Source organism: Electrophorus electricus, chromosome 6 (genome assembly GCF_013358815.1).
Source record: "Electrophorus electricus isolate fEleEle1 chromosome 6, fEleEle1.pri, whole genome shotgun sequence".
Classification (NCBI taxonomy): Eukaryota; Metazoa; Chordata; class Actinopteri; order Gymnotiformes; family Gymnotidae; genus Electrophorus; species Electrophorus electricus.
In genome coordinates this window covers 26,617,090-26,636,280 of record NC_049540.1, presented here as the reverse complement: position 1 = coordinate 26,636,280, position 19,191 = coordinate 26,617,090, and the positions used below count along the sequence as shown (strand labels likewise).

Genomic DNA, 19,191 nt, shown 5'->3' with positions numbered 1-19,191 from the left:
ACATCCTAGACCAGGGCTGTCTGGACTCCGGTACTGGATGGATCCAGCACAGTGTGGGGATTTCCCTCCTCCAGTACACCTACAGAACCTGGTAATTAACTGATCAGGTGGAATGCATGAAATCCTGGGTTGTATCCTGTACTACAAACTGTGTTGCACCCTGGACTATTCCCAGGCCTGCTCCTAAAATACTCCTCTGTAATACCAGCACAGTCCACAAGGGGGAACCCAAAGCTGAACTGACAGGCAAGTGTCGGGGCAGGAAAAGAAGACACACCCCACAGCACATCAAGGCTGAACCAACACATGCAATTTTCTAAAAACACGCCTTGGAAAACTGTAACCAGGTAACCAGTGTGTTTGTTTATGTTTGTTTGTGTTTGCTAAATCTCACTTAGTACATGTCACAGTCTATACCAGGGGCAATTCTAATATAACCCTGAACCACAATAATGAAGAGTGTGTGTGTGAGGAATGCAAATGAGCCAGGTTACCTTTGGTTGTTCTGCAAGTTTATCTGGTACTCTAGCAGGAATCTTCTTTTCCTGGTGTAAATTTGGAAAGTGAGTGTGTTGAATGCATGTGCATGGTAGCTAAATATCATTTCAGATTTGGTGAGACATTAAATAAGGACAATGCAGTGTTTGCTAGAAGCACTGAGCATAACAACCATAACAGCCAAGTGCAGCAGCACACACACGTGACCCAGGCCGGACTGACCAAGTCTTCTCTTCTGTATCCAGGTGGTAGTGTGTCCCCTCTATCACCACAGCGGTAAGCCACTTCTGATGTTATGATATGCTGAGACATGCAACACACTGCTTAAACATGCATTCCCCAGCAAGGGAAAAGAAAAAAAAAAAAGGCTGTTATAATTAAGCACATGCACATCCGCGCGCACACAAAGCCCTGTATCTCCATCACTTCTGGCCCAGTGTACTGAGGAGCTGCAGGAGCCAGAGGATCTGAGGACGCTAAACTGTCAGCCAAGGTATTGAACGGATCGGTAGCAGATACCTGTGCACACACCACGAAACGCAGCACTGCACACACATACAGCCATGCCGCCCAGCCCGCGCACCAGCAATCCCACACCAGCGAACTGCCACGCAAATGAACCCATGTGCTAGCAACGTCCCTCCTCCAGCAGGGCGGAGAAACAATGATGCTGACTCACCGGGGCGCTGGTCTTGGCTGCTACAGTCGGCCCTTGTGTGGGCACCTGCAGCCCAGAGACACCTCATCGTTACATCACTGGTCTTACACACAGCACCAACACCTGTGCTTGTGCCAGTGCTTCTATACCTACTTTCTTTAGTAGGTATTTTAAAATGAATCAAAAGAATGAAATAACTCAAGGATGCTGTGATAAAGTGCTAAATCAAAACCAAAAAATTGAATATTTTGGATTGTTCAGTTGTGCGTTGGCATTCTCTCACACACAGTGTGAGAGTACACAGTGCACAGTACAGTACAGTGTACTGAAGTTGGTGTTATATTCTGAGGCCTGATGGACTCTGTGTGCAGACATTTATTCATATGTAGACATCATGTTTCACTTTTTATGTTTGTTTCAGAAATAAATGTACACGTATGCCATACAAAGAAAACATCTTAAACATTATGAAAAGTATTCAGGTTACAATTATCCAACATTTGACTGGCACTGAACTCCAACAGTGTAATGGTTGTTGTTGGATCCATACTGTGTTTTTATATTTATATATATTTATATTTATATATATTTTTATATAGAAAAGTGCACCAGTGTGATAGCGCTTCTAATGTTTAGGTGTGTCACATTACAGCAGGCCACCCCAGCCTCTGAAGAGTGGAGAGGTTCGGAACACTGCCATTCCAATGGATTTTCCATCTAGAAATAGTTTATTATGGAATGCTTACAAACCGTGCCCAGTATAGTTTCCTCAGCCTGGTTAGAAACTGTGTTCAGTGCTGAAGTGCGTTCAGTAGGGATGGCGTAATGATGCAGGGATTCACTCAGGGCAGGATGTGAGGGTGTGCCATCCCCCATAAAAAAATGTATTAATTAATTATAATTGGTGGGGGGGGGGGGACGACAACGACTATGCACCTGGTAAAACTGCCTCTCTACTCTGCATCCCCCTTTGATCAATTTTGTTATATAATAGACTTAAAATGTCTATGATCTATATTTTAATTATATCTATAAACAAGTTCTTCAAACAATTGCGATTGAGGCAAATGTTTAATCTCGATTGTGAATGGAAACAGTAAGGAGTGAAACCAACTATTTTCATCACTGATTTTCAAAATTCAATTACTGGATTTACTGATTGGTTTACTTTATTCAGTGTACACCGTCACATAAAGTCATCACGTTACCTTAAAGTGCTTATTCTGACCAAAAAGAGAGAGAGAAAATGTCTGAGATTGTTTGTAGACAGTGGAGACTACATGCTCACTAATTGGCATCTGGTTTGAAAATTCAACCGTCACTGTAGGTTTCATTAGGTACATTTCAAGTCCTGATTTAACAGTACAACAAATGAAAATTTCAACCATATCCACTCCCAGCAGTCCACAATGTAGCAGAATAGCAAGACACTGACATAGGAACAGTTCAGATCTACATTAATGAGGTTTCTTTCATACCTGCCTTATGTTTCCCACACTCACCTTACAGTGCATGCAGAACAAATCTACTGCACAGCCACAAGCAACTGTTAGACACTTACCTTAATGGTACACATACAACAGTCAGTAGTCTTTAATATGTGGTTCTTTACTGGAGTTCCTTTCTCACCTTATCAGGCTTTAAAGGAGAGGCCATTTCCACCTTTGCTTTCTTGTCAGCAGGGGCGGCAGGAGACTTGCTAGCAGGCGCAGACACCTCTATTTTCTGCAGAACAAAGAATCACAGAGGGATATGAATACTGTTTCAGACTGAGGAAACCGTAGAGAGAGCCTAGAGAGAGAATGTATGCCTGGGATACAGCAGGACAACTCTTAATCCTATTCAGTTTGCCATTTTGTATTTAAGGATTGCACTGCAACTTGTTTTGGTTCTTTGTTTTAAAAAATAAATAATTAAAATCATGACAAATAGATTTTGAAAAATCAAAAGTATTGAAATTGAGCATTACTTTCTGGGGAGGAGTAGGTGCGTGGATGGCGCGGACATTAACAGCATCAACGTTGTCATCTTTCTGCAAACAAACAAACAAATAAATATAGAGAGAGAAGAATAATGAAGCAGATCCAAGAAATCATTTTAAAAGTAATATTCCAGCACTACACAACAAACATGCTTTATTTCAGTCGTTTTATAGGAATATTACGACAACCCCAAACATAATCTTAACATTTCTTGGCCATATAAGATACTTTTGAAAATATGTTTGTCAAATCTAAACGGCACAGTTGTCGAATGAAAATAAGGTCGTTTACAACTGTGAGCGTATTAAGAATTCTTCGACATATCGTCCAGGGTTATTCTGTGAATTATTAATAGGTATTTTAATGTACCTGCCCACAGATGTAAATATAAATCACCACTTAAAAGGTAATTATACTACAAACTAGCTGTTTAATCGATTATATTTAACCGTTAGCCTAGCAGCAGTTACCTGCGATGTTAATCTTACTAACATGGTTATTCGACACCTTAGTTACAAGATCAACCTCAGCAAGCGAGATTTTTTTTAAAAATCCCATACATACATGTCTGATGACAAGACATATACATGCTTCTGTATAAAGCGAATTTGTATTTATTGAAGTTATGGCGCAAATGGAAGCTGAACGCTCATGACAAACGTGCCGGGATGCGTAGTTAGCCGAGGTCGAGGTAACCCATTTTCGCTTTGTGTTCTTTGTCAGCTCAGTTGTTACATCGGTAGCCTACGTTAGCTTCTAAAAGTGATCTTGGAAATGTCGCTGCGTTAAGATCTATGGGACTCACCATTGCTGGTTTGGCCGTGCGTTGAGCTCCAGACGACCCAAACCCAGCAGAGAGAGCATCCAGCGCGTCGTCCGTTGTTAACGGCTTTCAGATTATAAAAACAAACAAACAAGTGATCTTTAACGCTAAAACAGTCCACGGCGGGGCGACTAAAGATCGACCGAACTTTAATGTGCCATAGTAGGAAAAGCAGACACACCCCACAGCATACCAAGGCAGAAATGTCCAACACAGTTTTCTACAAAGCCTTGGAAAACAGTGGCCATTTAACTAGTGAAGCCCTCAGTAACTACAAAATGCAGTTTGGTCTCCATGATATATAATAGGAAAATGTCCTATTTCAGCGTGCACTGTGTAATGTTTTATAATAGGGTCTGAAAGGAGAAAATAGGGGAATATACAGTGTCATAAAGGAAGTTAAACTGGTGCTGTGTTTGTGTTTAAATGTACATTCATGTATACAGAGAGTTTTGCTAGGCAGGGCATTTGTCTGTGTGGTTAGAACATCTTCGCGTGCACACACACACACCTTAGTTTATGTCCGCGTTTGAATGGGAGCAGCCTTACATGAAATAGCAATGCAAGTGTGAGTGTGTATGTGACTGCATGAGTGAAAGACATAGCCAGATCAGAAACCAGCTGTTCAGGCTTATAGCAGGTGGGGCTTACAGGTAGTTGCTAAGTGAATATCCCTTGGGGCAGTTCAACGTTTCACACAGGACAGGTACCATAATAGACCTCACCCAAAGCACGAATGAGGGTAATGTAGTCTGAGGTTCTTTACAATATAGAGTATTGTGTGTACAGCATATTTGTTTTATGTGGCATCAAACAGAATGGAAATGTATTGTGCATAAAAGTCCATAGCAAAAACTTGAAAAACAGGGCAGCTTCATTACCTTGGGCTGTTCTGCAGGTTTATCTGGTACTCTAGCAGGAATCTTCTTTTCCTGGTGTAAATTGGAAAAGTAAGAGTGTTGAATGCATGTGCATGGTAGCTAAATATCATTTCAGATTTGGTGAGACATTAAATAAGGACAATGCAGTGTTTGCTGGAAGCACTGAGCATAACAGCCATAAGTCCAGCAGCACACACACACATACGACCCAGGCTGGACTGACCATGTCTTCTCTTCTGTATCCAGGTGGAAGTGTGTCCTCTCTATCACCACAGCGGTTAGCCACTTCTGATGTTATGTCATGCTAAGGCATGCAACACACACACACACACACACAGTTACTGTTGCATTCCTCAATACAAAAAAACCACAAACTGCTTTTAACAGCTACACACACACACACACACACACACACACACACACACACACACACACACACACACACACACACACAGCCCTATACCTCCATCACTTCTGGCCCAGTGTACTGAGGAGCTGTAGGAGCCAGAGGATCGGAGGAGGGTAAACTGTCAGCCAAGGCATCAAACGGATCGTCATCAGATACCTGCGCACACGACATAAAATACAGCACTGCACACGGCCATGCGGTATAAAGGCAATGCCACTGCACACTAGCAACACTGCATAAGCAAAGTGCCATGCTGTCTTAGACAGCGCCAGTAACGTCCCTCCTCCAGCAGGGCGGAGAAACGATGATGCTGACTCACCGGGGCGCTGGTCTTGGCTGCTGCAGTCGGCCCTTGTGTGCACACCTGCAGCCCGGAGACACCTCATCGTTAATTAAGTTACAAATTTGGGAGAGGTCTAATATGACTGCTTACAGTGCACCTAGACACTATGCAAGAGACAGCATGCATGTGGAAACCTATTCATTCTAACTGAAAAAGGCAAATATGGAGGGAGTAAAGACAAACAATAAAGATCAATAAAACAACCAAAACAATAAATATTTACATGAAAGGGTACAGAGTACATTTTCTCTTGTGTCTTCCTGAAGCTTAAGAGTATACCTTTGCTTCTTTGGATTTAGCCCCATCCTTTTGGGCAGCACTTATAGAGACGCTAGACGCGGCAAAGGGCTTCGCCGCTCCTGTGGACATCACCTTAGGTGGTTCCGGTTTGGACGATAAAATGGCAGCGCTCTATGTGAAGTATACATGGAACTGTTACACAACTGGCCTTAGGGCCACATGTCTCGCACCCAAGAGTACGCTGGACAAGGCAGAATGCAAGACAAGGCGGAAGACCATGCCATAAGAACAACACAACGAGGCGGAAGTAACCGGCAGCAGTGTGGCTAAAGACGGGAAGGAAAGATCAGATGGAGCCCTGCGATCTGTCCAGATGGGACACGGCATGGCCTTCTCATTAGTCAGTGGGTAAAAGGCCAACACCACTAATGCGCACCAAAGCATGTGCATGGCATGGAAGATGCACAGCTGGCATGAGGTCACAGGGGCCTGTTTAACTTAGAGAAAGAGCACTCCAGGCCATTTTCAATGAAGCATAGCACCAAATGTGAAATAAAAGCTGGGAGCATGAAGGAGGGTATGCATGGTACAAGTCTTAAGCACATCCAGCCAAAGTTGGCCTGTATCTGAATTGCCTTTGCATACCTGGGCTTTGTCCTTGGAAGTGTCTTTGGGCTTAACTGGGCTCGTAGAGGGTTTTCCTGCCCAGCCAGCCGCTCCTAGTCCACCCGTCGCACCAATCGTGGCGCTCGCCTGAGGAGCTTTGGCAGGAGAGGCGTATGGAGCCTGTGACCAAAACACAGGCCCATTCTACGTCACACGCAGAGTTGCACGTACTTGATCAGGAAACAGCAAGCAACAATCGCGATGAGAGGTTGACCGTCGAGAAAGACGGAAGATGCCTTTAGAGGGAGCGACCGAGCAAGTACCAGCGAGATGAGAACGACCGCAGGTGGCCGGAGCATTTAACATTGCCTGCAGCATCGCCCCATTCCACCCACGTCATTCACTCTAAACAGGTCTGAAGGCCTCTCTGCAGTGGAGATGAGCCATGCAATGAGATGCATTTGACGGACATTATGAAGAGCATGAAACACACCCACAGCTGACAAGAGATCCAGCTAGATCCAGCAAGGAGAAAATCCCACACTACAAACACAAAGAGCTCATGCCTTTGAAGTGAAGGGCTGCCCCTAGGTTCAGAGAAGTGAGGTTAAGGTGATCGCCGAGATAAAGGTCCCTCATGAAGAAGGTGAATGTAAAAAAGGACTTTGAAGCCACCAAGGTCATGATGAAGTAGATGTGAAGCCATGAAATGAAAAGAAGAGGCAGAATCCACCAGCCCCTGCGGGCACTCTGGGGTCTTACCTGTGGTGTGACTTTAGAAGATCCACTCTGGGTGCCAGTGCTGCCTGCTGCAACTGTAGGGCGCCCACCGGTGGCAGGGGACCCCGAGGAGGCTCCTGCAGACAGCCCTGCCCCTATAGTGGCCACTGGGACATTGCCTGTAGGTGCCAGCGTGGGCGGGACTGACGCACCTGCTGCAGGTGTGCCTGGCTTCGCTGACATACCTTTAGAGGATGATGACGCCGCCCCCTTCTGCAATGCAGATATGGAACAATCTGACATGCTTGACTGTTCAGCGGGTTCTCCTAGGTTGTCACTCGAGGGTTTTAAAAGCACTATTTTAGCCCTTGCACTCAAAAACCATATATCAGCCATTTCCTTTTTTTTTGTGTAATCAGTTATTTCAGTTTTTGAGTTTGTACAACTTTTACATTAAATTACATTAAAATGCTAAATATGCTTTATTTAGACTTACTACATTCATGTGTGCATTTAAGAATAAAACTTGCAATAATGCTTTATATTGTTGTTATTATTTTGTATAATATGGGAAAATAGTACATTTTCATTGCAAGGACCCATTTAATCTAAAGCACTCTCAACTTAGCTAACTGTATCTGGCACTTCTGTGTGAGAGGACCTCCAACTGCTAAAACAGATATGAACCTATACAAATCTCAAAAATGATCATAACTCTTATTACAATTTTTGTGCAAAAACAATCAGTGGGTTAATAGTTTCAACTACACCAGAAGCACCAATCAAGATTGTGGACAGATTATTGTAAACAAATTTGCATGGGCATACTATACCAGATATATACAGTTTAATAGGCTCTGTAAAATTGCCATATCATCATGGTAATACAATGGCAAGTTAACAGTACTTTTTAAACTCAAAGATGGAAAATGAGTCAGAAGGCGGATTCGTCTCCAGGGAAACAGCACAGTTTATTATCCACCCTGCTATGACATTCCAGCTACAACAGGGCCTAGGGCTTACCACACAAGCAAAGCAGACTTTTGCTCCAGTGTTATGACCAAGTTTACCTATAATAGCGTCATTTATAAAAAGCATGCAATTAATTATTGTAGGAATTAGCAGCTCAGCTGCAGGTCAATGCCCTCAGTGAGAGGGCTGCTTAAGTCACGCTCTGCTGCTCGGTGGTGCATATGTCAGGGCAGGGGCACACAAATCACACAGCTGTGGGTTTTTTCCAATATACTTTTAACATCATTTCAAGTTGCAATAGCCTTTGTCCATCTGGCAGTAGTCTTAGTCAATCTGTCACAGAGACTGCTCTAGAAGACTTTGAGGAATCTGCAAGTTTCTGGAGGGGATCTGTTGTCTCCTATTCAAACTTAATAAACACTCCGCTGCAAAACACAGCCGGAAGCAGGATAATAGCAGTCATCTGGGCAGGAAACAGAACTTGGGAAAAGCCCACTGCACGGATGAGAGTGTGTGTCAGGCAATATACAGAAGCTGGGAGACCGATGTTGTGAGTATGAGGGGAAAGAGTGACATTGTGAGCGAGAACAGTGTAGAATAAGAGGGAGAGGAGTGACATGTGCACTCTACCTCATGTTCTGTGGGCTTCACAGTCGAGACCGGCACTGCTGGTGTGGGTTTGTGCTGTTTGGGGTCAGACTAGACAGAGAGAGAGAAAGACAGATTGTTATTACATATGCACATTTAGAAACTGTATAAAATCTTTTTTTTTTTTTTTTTTTTTCCCCAAGCCATGAAAATATCTGTTCAGTTTCTGACCGCAGAGCTACTGCTAACTGGACGTATTATATGGGGCTTCATTCTGAAAACAGAAGTGATTGACATGGTGGTGGTATTGCAATGGGTGGTGTTGGACATTTTACACGGTCAATGTTATTGCTGTAAATCAAAAACATTCAATTGGCAGCAGTCCTGTGGTCAATGATAAAGAGCTGCTGGATAAGTGAGACAAATTATGCATGGGCTCTGCTCTCCGGCTGCCTGAACGACATTTCCCATTTAAAATGCTTCTAATAAAAGTGGGTGGTGAATGCATGCAGAATGAAACATAAACTACAAGTAAATCAGCGAAGAACCATGTTTGGATTCCTTTTGTTGTTGTGGCTTTAGCTAGCGTCAGCAACTCCAACAAAGCCCGGAATAAATAGGTACATTATTCACTGCAGGTTTGGGAGGGAGGGAAGAAGGGAGGAAGGGAGGATGGGGAATGAGAGAGAAGAAAAGAAAAATACAGGTTTCTAAAACCTTCATCAAAAATTTTTAATCAGTATGACAACTCTGGTACTAACTGTACAAATACTGCATTGTGTTCTAGGCATTCTGGGTTATTTTTGTGTTGACTCCTAAAGTGGCAAAAATGATGTCTTAAAAGGGCACTTTTCAGTTTAGCTAGGGGCCACAAAGCTACCAACAAGACATATAATGGAGAGTGATGTCATTTCAAGTGCAAACATCTAACCAATCGGATGTGTTCTATAAAAGATTAGATTTGGACCCAGCATTCTGGATTTTGAGCTGAGTGACAGTTCATGATACAAAGCAAACCTAGGTTGAACAGGAAAGATCGGCTCATGCTGCAGACTGCTGCTGGCATGAAATGAGTAGGCCAGTGGTAAACCAGTACACTTCACATTGCAGTTTTCTTTTCATTTCAACCCAGCTGGGGTAGGGGCAGTTATTACACATCTCGCAATTATTTTTTTTATGAAACATTAAAGCTTCAGCATGGTTAAATATAGGTGTCACATCTCAGTAGGATAGTCATTTTAGATACATGTCAAGTACTTTTTAAAATTTCCTTTTAAAACTTCCTGAGTTATAAAAACAGATTTGGGCTTATTCCAGCTGTGTCTCTCTGCTTCAGACCTACCAGGGTCATGATAGTTAGGATGTGTTTATACTTGTAGTTCGGTTCACTGCACTGCACATACCAAAGAAGGTGCACTGCAAAGAGAAGACGACGTATGTATCTGGTGCCTGTCCCTAACTGGTGCAGTTCGTTTCAACTATGAATGCAATACGGGCCAAAGGCACCAAAAACATGACGTGGTGGCACGAGACGCAACCCTAAACACCGTGTGAGAGCGCAAAACAAAACGAGCCGAAGCCAGATGTGGATCAGCAAAGATGTAAAATTCAATGAGCGAAGGTTGAAAAAAGGTTGGTTCAAAAAGCGTATTATACTGAGACTTTTTTTTTTTCACAAAAAATCTACATGAATGAAATTTTTTAAATAAATAAATAAAATAAAATAAAATAAATTGCCAGCTCTTCTTGAGTTTCCAATAGGTAAAAACACACACACATATACACACATACATACATACATACATACATACACAAACCCCACACACGCCTTTAGCCCATCATAGAGCATTGTTCTAGCTGGCATTACAGTTGACATTATAGTGGTTATTGGTTAGTGGCTACAAAATATACATTATATAAGATGTTTAGTCATGACTTGATGTGTGCAAATGACCTTTGGTTACATCTTTTGGTTCGACAGCAAATATGTCAGCGATAATGTTTCATTTTGTGATTTGGTATGGACCGAGGGAACCAAAATATAACACGACCTAAATCACCATAGCATTCCTCTCTGGCATGGAGAGAGTCTGCTGTTCCACCCACATGTCCTTAGCCATAGCTGAGTCAGTAGTATCACGTCTCTAGCCATCCTGCAACTTTGGTTTTCATAGAACTTTGGTTCTATTAAAAGCCGCTTCGGTTCTGTTCTTGAAACCACCTGCATAACTGCCTGCATAGTAAAGTCTGAACTATATACAGAAGGACTGCAATATTAACAAGCTGTGAAGACTTTGGGAAGACACCAATATTGTCCTATTGGGTGGATTTGGAAATGTTAAAATGACCAGTTGATACGCCAACCACCCCATAACACCGCTACAATGCAAACAAAGGTGTACACCCACAAGAAGGTTGTGCAAGGTGGTTACGGCTATACAGCATTATAATACGAAGTTCAAGTACAAACTAAAAACAGGTTTTGTAGGCCAGATTTATTACTTTGGATCAACTGTACAAGCCAGCATTCATTACACCCAATGTAGCCTTGGTAAAGAACTGAGAGCAAGTACAGTCTGAGAGGAACTTAATTGTAGATTATAAATTATTTCTTTATCATCTTCACTGCATTAGCATCCATAAGGAGCCAAGAAAATAAGACACGAGAATATTTAGTCAAAAGAATCATTCAGGAAATTATAAACTAGCAGAGGTCTGGGGTCTCAGACTGAAGAACAGATAATGCCATATATTTGGAGAAGGATCTACTTTGGTGGTTTAATATGAAATTCTGTGTGCACTTAATTTGCATTCATTCATTCATATTTATGGCCCGGTTTGCCCTCAGTCTTGTGAGCTCACAGCTATACCCCGCCCCCCTACTCTGTTGCAATGGCGTTCAATACATAAATGTATTTGTGCCTTTCAACCCCGTGGCCGTTTTCTACGCCACAGGCCGAGTCTGACCCCCCCTTACCCCATCCTTCCCCCATCCTGACACAAACAGCTAAATCTGCTCTCACACATTCAGCCCAGATGCCTCCGTGAGCAGAACCCCCTCCTCCTCCTCATGCTCTGAGTACGCAGCGTGATATCATTGAAAACAGACGGGGCTTCCAGCACACAGCTGCCCACACACTCACAGCAGCTCCAGTTCCTGACTGCAGCCAGCCAATCGGGGCAGGCACAGCTGACTGCATCAGACACGCAGATCACATGGTAAAAAAGAGGCAACCCCTCTCCCCGTCCTGTGCTACGTTTTGATCAGACGGAGGAAATGCAGCACAAATACACTCAGGGAAGGAGACGAATATGCTTTGCAGGCAGTCCCAACTTTAGCTTCTTATGAAACAAGTTATTGTGGGGCACAATGAGGTGGGATTACTGCCTCCTCTCTCACATGTGGGGTGTGCAGCCATCCAGATTCTATTTTGGCTATCCATACTCTATTTTCATAGGAACATTATCGCCAGTACACAGCAGTGGGACTTGTGATGACTGGGCTCAGGGCACCTAGATCAAAGAATCGTAATCCAGAGTTTTTTTGCCCTGTTCCAGCCCCCAGCATAGCTGTACCAGGTACTGTGATCCTGGTTGCTCAGTTCAGGCATGTCAGGCACTGGGTAAGTGCAAATATAATGGACTGTCTCTGGATTCCTCTCTCAAACTGGTTTGAGCATTTGAGCTACAGCCATAGTCTTCACTACAAATGGGACATGCCTGGTGAAGTCACAGGTAAGACTCAGACACACCCAAGGTGGACATAACTTACATACACTACAGAAACATGCACACACTACAGCCAATGTAAAAGTATAAAGCACAAAGCCATAAATCATAGCTCATCCTAAATTCCACAGCACACATATTCAGGTTTTCTGGTTTACATACAGTAGTCTGCTGTGTATTGCAGTTTTAATAAGTACTTTTATCAGTCATTTCCCACTGTGTCACAGCGAGTTAGGGAGAGACTCTCTACTCTCTGCTCCTAATTTCTCTGTCCTTTTTCTGCGCCTTTTCTTCAAGTGCACGGATGACCAATACTATCTGAAAACATAAAGACAACATTATTGCTAAGGAAAGTATATAGAGGTATAGTTCCAGACTGGAATCAGTCCTGTAGTTGTAGTTCTGACCAGTACTGCTTTGAGAGAAGTGTTCGATTCATGGTATTACAACAGACATGATAATACCATATACCTTTAAATGTGTCCACAAATTACTGTTAACATCTAGGGTTATTTGACCTGTGGGAAGAATAGCAGCCAATAAAGCGATGTGATTTTCATGTGTATTTTATAAATCTTGTTGCATGTTGTGGCAAAGCAGTCTTGATTTGAATTCACAATAACTGTGTTCAGTTTTTCTCAGTACTACTTGAAAGTAAATCTACATGGCGAATCCAGCTTTGTGCCATAGCCTGAGGCTTGGCTACTTGCAAGTAACCACCTGTGCAAGTCTTCCAGTTTAGCTGTAGCGCCTAGGCCAGGCAACAAGCAAGCTGTTCATTTATTATAGTCATTGCATTTCACAGGTCAGATGCCATGCTTTATTGAGTATTTGTGGGCATTTTAAGTGCCACTAAGCTAAGTGCATGTTAAATTAAATACATTCACCTACTTAATGGTGCCGTTTACCTGTTATATACAGTTGGCTTTATCATGCAGGTTCCTGAATTCTCTGCTTGTGTACCAACGTTAATCTAACACATCTTGCTCGAGTCTTCGGATGGTCCCCAAATACCCTTTACCTGCTGGATCAGGTTTGCTACATTCTCGTTTAGATCTCAGCTAAGCATGACTTACGTTCAAAAATTTGTCTTTACTCATGCCTGGGGGCAAATCGTAGCTTATTTCATATTTTCCATCATGGCATAACTGAGTTAACAACTGAGTGTTTCCAGGGCTCCAATGTGAAGACTCTCAGTCCATTCTGGTTCAGAGCAAAATCATTATAAAATTATTAAAGACTGACTACAGTTATAGGAAATATTTACCACATACAAATATTACTTTTCAAAAGTGCCACATGTTTTTAAAAAAGAGGTTGCAGGGCCCTTTTCAAGCACCAGTAAAGAAAACTCAAGGCCTGCTCAAAAAAGTCTTTAATGTATAATAGGTTAATTTTCCAAATCATATTACTAAAATGGGCCTATCTGTAGGGAAATAGTGTTACCATTACAAGTTGGTTCAGTGACCGCCCCGTAACAGACAGAGACACACCCGATAGATTCACTTTTGGAAACTGCACACAAGTCAATATCTTGCAATGTCCTTAGATGAAACCGTTTAGCAAGTCTTTCAGTGCTTCATATTGCAATAAAAATGAATACTGACAACTTGTAGAAAAAGTTGCAAAGGTTTCATCACCATATTTTCTACGAACCACAGAGCTGCCAACTGTTCAGCCACACTGAAATCAAACATAGAAGCAGGAAACCACAAACAGAACATGCTATGCTGTCAGTACATACCATCTGGGTCTGCTAGATAGTCCTTCTGTGTTAAGCCCTTATATACTAGACTCCACAACAAACGAATCAAGAAATCTCCTTAGTCTGACAACTACGAGACAAAAAGTATATCCGTCACACATGCAAATGCTAACACAGTTGCGCACACAAGAACATCAAAAAGATGAAGTCCTAAACTCCTCCTACCTCGAGTCCATGAACAGGACCAGACAAAACTGCTCCCTCAGCTACAAGAATGCTAGCGCCACCCTGCCTCTCTTACTGGCTGGTGGGAAAAATAAACATACGACGACCAAATGGGAGGCTTGTTATGGGTTAAGCGGTGCTTACGTACATGTTAAGCTGGTCCCTCCCAGTGAGGGGTGAAAATGTAAAGCCTCACTCTGGCAAGGGGAAAGAGCATAAGAGTTAGTTGCAGGAGTACAGCCGTCTCACTGCTGCACGCCAGAGTCTGCCTGGGAGGGTGTGTCTGCTCAACTCACTGCTCAGGAATCTGAGCTGCACAGTTCACCAAAAACACAGCAAGGCACAACACATGACCCACCCAGAAATACAAGTCACAGAGAGTGAAAAGAGATAAAAGAAACTAAGAACTGGACAGAAGGCAAGATAACTCAGAGAAATGCACAAGTAAAGCACAGGAGTCATGGCTGGACTTAAAAACCAAAAGAGGCAGCAGAGTGAAGGAGTGAAAGTGAATAAAAGTAAACTTCTGTGCCTCTGGACACCAGTGTTAGTGTGCTGGCACACAGTGAACTCGTGTGTCGCGTGGACCACGCTGCTAAAGAGCACTTCCTTTCTTCTGAAACAAAGGATTAGGTTGGCCTGATTTCTCAGGCAGGATGTCCTTATGACATGGGAGCCGACTCAGAGCGGTTAATGCAATTCCTTAGCTTTGAGTACAGTGCCATCTACCGTATGGCTGAACAACACGCACAAGCTTGTTTCACAATCAAAGCCCATAGAGCACGCCCACAGCCATTTAGAGGTTATCAGGACTGAATCAGCATACGTCAGCACTGACGTAAAAATGATTAGGTAAAAATTATTGTCAGCCGTGAAATTTCTTTGGGAATAGATTGAAGAGAGAGATGAGCTAAAGTAAGTGCTGACTAATCACGAAATCAACACTGTCCCCGCCTGTCTAAATTTCAGCTGTAGGTTGATGTCTGGGAAAATGTATGCGGAGCATGAATCACTGTTATGAAGCCAAATGACACCGCTTGGATACTGATTCCTCTACATGCAAACAAAAGTAATTTAATACATGTATAAACATGTATAATGCTTCTCAGTGGTAGTTAACCAAATTCCAGTGTCACTACTGCTCTAAAAAATGAGAAAAGGTGGTCTTTTAATTGGCATTAGACTTCATAGTGGCTGCCTACTGCTATAGAACTGAGAAAGAAAGAAAAGCAAACCGTTACACAGTCTGCCGTACCGACTCTCACCCACACCTGCACGCAGGCACACAGTCGCACAGCGAACATTTAAGTATTGACGCAAAAGAAACAGAATAAGTGAATCCAAACAACTGCAAAACCATCAGTGACACGGAGTCACTGCTGGGAAAATCAGTTCCCATTACAGTGCTGTACACACCTTCATGTCACTGTGGTAAAACAGCAGCCCAAAAAAACGTAAGACACAAGCCAGCTAATGCATTCAGCTCTCCCTGACCAGGACGTATAGCATAATATAGCAGTATACCTCTGCCTGTTATTGTGAATGAGCTGGGATGCGTGGGGGGAGGGAAGCTTCTTCCAGACATAACCTACATATACTACATACACTTCCATTGGCCCTTCTGCGATAAAAGTAAGCTGAAATTGCTCTGTTAGAGTAGCCCCACACATTCCTCAGATTTCTCGAAGGACAGTGGCTCAAGAGGTGAGGGTTAGGGAGTGGTGTGAAGGGGTGTGCAATGCCTGCTTCAGTAAGGCTGCAGAAAAACAGGAAAGTTGCCTGGCAACTTCCAACTGACGAAAAGTGAGTCTGAGGCCAAACTTGTATCCCACCCACACATAGGAATTTAAACCAATCAAAAAGGTGATGACCTCAGCATGAATCTGGGCTGGTGAGAGAATGCTTTGTTCTTGAAGCTGACTGTGTCTACTCAACCTTTGTCTGGAGGTCCTATGCAATCAACATGCAAACAGATCTAGGTATGAGGCTTGTTATTTCTTGTTAAATTAGCAATAACAAAACAAACAAACAAACAAAAAAAAAACCTAAACTTTTTATGACTATGGACCAAAAAGAATTTTGCTTCACAAGTACATATAACTCTAATAGAAATCTCTACAGCTGTGATTGTATGGATTATGCAGTAGATACATAACGAATGGAAAACGTCGTCGGCAAGGCAGACAACACCCTATAAATACACAAACGCTCTGCTATTATGACAGCACCTTTGAACAGAGGTTGTGGACGGTGAACAAGGGACACACACATGCAAACACCCCCCCCCCCCCGAGAGCATATACACATACAGATCACACACTCTGCACACATACAAAAAAATCTGTACAATGGTATATACTTGCCCCAGTACTTTGCAGACACTTTTTCCTACTTGTAAAGGTGCATTTTATATGTGTAAAAATGTTTTTAATGAAGATGGTGAGAAGTGTATAATAAGGTGATATGGTTTCACAGACAGTTTATCTTGTACTTATGCAAAAATAATGGTCTGAGATCTGTTGGCAATTTCTTGATAGCCTCTCACTCTCTCCATTGCTTTCCCTTTGGTATTCCTTCTCTAGAGCCTGCCTGTGTGTTTTCTGATAAAGTAAGACTTGTAACTTTGCAATTAAATATAATTGTTTTGTCTGTTATATTCGGTTATATTGTTTTATCTGTTATATTTAGCGGTAGGTACATGTGATCTAGCACTTATTTTTAACAGTCAATGGTTTTGGTGAGTGAGTCATCTATCATGACCAAATATTTTCATGTTTTATTATTCTGCAATATCAAACACTGTGTCAGTGATTCTAAATGCAGACAGATGCTTTTAGATGACACCAGCCCTGCTGTGGCACTGGGGCAATATAAATAACTCCTGACGCCACTCACCATGTGAGGGCATCCCGTGTGAACGTCACAGGACATGCACGTATAGCAAACAGACCCGCACACACCTCCAACACAACTGTTTGCAACAGGTTTCCAAGAGAACCTGGAACTCTAGAACCAATCTTGTGCATGCATTGGCACAAACAGCGAGTGCTAAACGGAGACCTCGAGCATATTTGCGTTTGGAGCAGTATTCAAAAGAAAGCTAAGAGACAGTGAGTTGAGAAATCTGACAGACCTGCTCAAGGGAAACAGGGCCCTCGGGAAGACGAACATGCACAGACTGAGTCACCAGTAACAAAGACTGTGCTGAAACATGACTGCTCTGGGCCTGCGGTGTTCAGACAAACGCAGAAATTGCCCTTAGGTAGCTGTCAGTGGTCTGGGCCCCTGTTTCTCCAAATCAAAGTTCACCCTAAAGGAGGCAGAGTATTCAGTGTAATACTCTCTCTACTATTCAAAGATGATCTTTGTTTTACCATGCTTTCAGAAACCCCAGTGCTGACCAATAGTGCACGACAGACCACAGAGCACGTGGAAGTAGAGTTCAGCAAGAGGACAGCACTTTATACGTAAAGTGCACTTTAGAGTTCAACACATGGCAGATGACAGACAGGTACATAGCCCAAGACTTTTACAGATACCTTCAAATTAGAAATTACTTACAGTAATTTAAATTACAGAAAGTGAAAAGGGTTCTTGGGCATGTTCAAATTGAATTAGTAGAATTTTTCCATCAGCATATACATCTAAACACAACGTTTTCTATAAATCTATATCTAGAACTATAAAGCCCTTAGGATTATGAATCTACATAATGTAAAAATTTCCTTTCCTGTGAATAGACGTAATCCGTTTAAAAAGCATTTGCATAAATGGATAAGGTATATATCACATATCAGGTAATTGAGACCTGATTTGATAGCAGGACTATATATAAAAGAAAACAACTGACTGTATTATATTTTGTCTACAAGGAATGCAGCTATATCACTTTAAGTTATCTAAACCATCTTTTAAAAAAATCTTTTTTCTTAGAATGCATTGTTTCCTCTGAATGTATATAGCTGATCAAAAAAAGGAAGAAAGGCATTCTTAAAGAAGATATACAGAATTATTTGCTATAGCCATTATACTGGTCATGTCTCAATAAGCAGGAAATAAATAAAAAGAAAAAAAAAAAACAAACAAACAGACCTGGCAGCAAAGCACTCTGACTCTGCTAGTTCCACCATGTGCCTCTAGGCACATACGGTTCAAGTCTTAGAACTGACAGTATTCAGCCGGGCTCAGGTACAGCCCTCTCATTTAGCCTGTTGACAGCCACAGGGAAGGTTGAACAGAGGCGGCAGGGTGCACTCTTGGTATTTGCACTATATGGCCTTGGGATAGCAGCCCAGTTCAGGCACACCGCGGATACATCTCCACACACACACAAAGTATGCATACACACCAGAGATCCAGACCAAAAAAAACATTTCCATGATCTCTGTTTGCAACATATTACTGCTACAGGAAGCCTAATGCTGATGAGGGACTAGGGAAATGGACCCTACATAAACATTTCAGAGCAGTCAAAGAGGGAAAGATGCCACAGAAAAGCAATACAACACAGAGGAATATGGATCCTAAAACCAGTAAATGCAACATCAAGATACACAAGCTTTTACATAGATAAAAGATCTCATCTAGTTGTTTTATACTGACCTAAACTAAATGTTCCCACCCGGCAAAACAAAGAAACATTGTATCGTGACCTCCACTGCTTTGCAGACACAGCACACAGACACAGACAGACAGACAGATGCATATGCACATGCAGCTACTTATTTATATGTTCATTTTTTTATGAACATATTAACCACACTTATAACAGCATGTCAACATTCCAACAAAGCAAGGGATTTTAAACATTGC

The 19,191-nt window shown here is 42.4% G+C and overlaps 1 protein-coding gene across 18 annotated transcripts in view; it reads right to left on the bottom strand.

Moving 5' to 3' along the window:
* Nucleotides 1–19,191, bottom strand: part of cast (calpastatin) — a 33,607-nt gene that overhangs the window by 8,428 nt on the left and 5,988 nt on the right. For 6 of the 18 annotated variants that reach the window (XM_027004123.2, XM_027004125.2, XM_027004121.2 and 3 more), the window contains 13 exons: nucleotides 8,763–8,831; nucleotides 7,203–7,433; nucleotides 6,480–6,620; nucleotides 5,874–6,005; nucleotides 5,571–5,615; nucleotides 5,306–5,407; nucleotides 5,066–5,146; nucleotides 4,843–4,893; nucleotides 3,944–4,027; nucleotides 3,126–3,188; nucleotides 2,786–2,881; nucleotides 1,178–1,222; nucleotides 495–545 (listed from right to left, as the gene is read on the bottom strand). In XM_027004123.2, the coding sequence (XP_026859924.2) occupies nucleotides 495–545; nucleotides 1,178–1,222; nucleotides 2,786–2,881; nucleotides 3,126–3,188; nucleotides 3,944–4,027; nucleotides 4,843–4,893; nucleotides 5,066–5,146; nucleotides 5,306–5,407; nucleotides 5,571–5,615; nucleotides 5,874–6,005; nucleotides 6,480–6,620; nucleotides 7,203–7,433; nucleotides 8,763–8,831 (1,191 nt within the window). Of the gene's footprint in view, nucleotides 1–494; nucleotides 546–1,177; nucleotides 1,223–2,785; nucleotides 2,882–3,125; nucleotides 3,189–3,943; nucleotides 4,028–4,842; nucleotides 4,894–5,065; nucleotides 5,147–5,305; nucleotides 5,408–5,570; nucleotides 5,616–5,873; nucleotides 6,006–6,479; nucleotides 6,621–7,202; nucleotides 7,434–8,762; nucleotides 8,832–14,193; nucleotides 14,351–14,379; nucleotides 14,448–19,191 lie in introns of those variants that run through there. The other 12 variants (XM_027004135.2, XM_027004134.2, XM_027004133.2 and 9 more) reach the window with 10 other exon arrangements.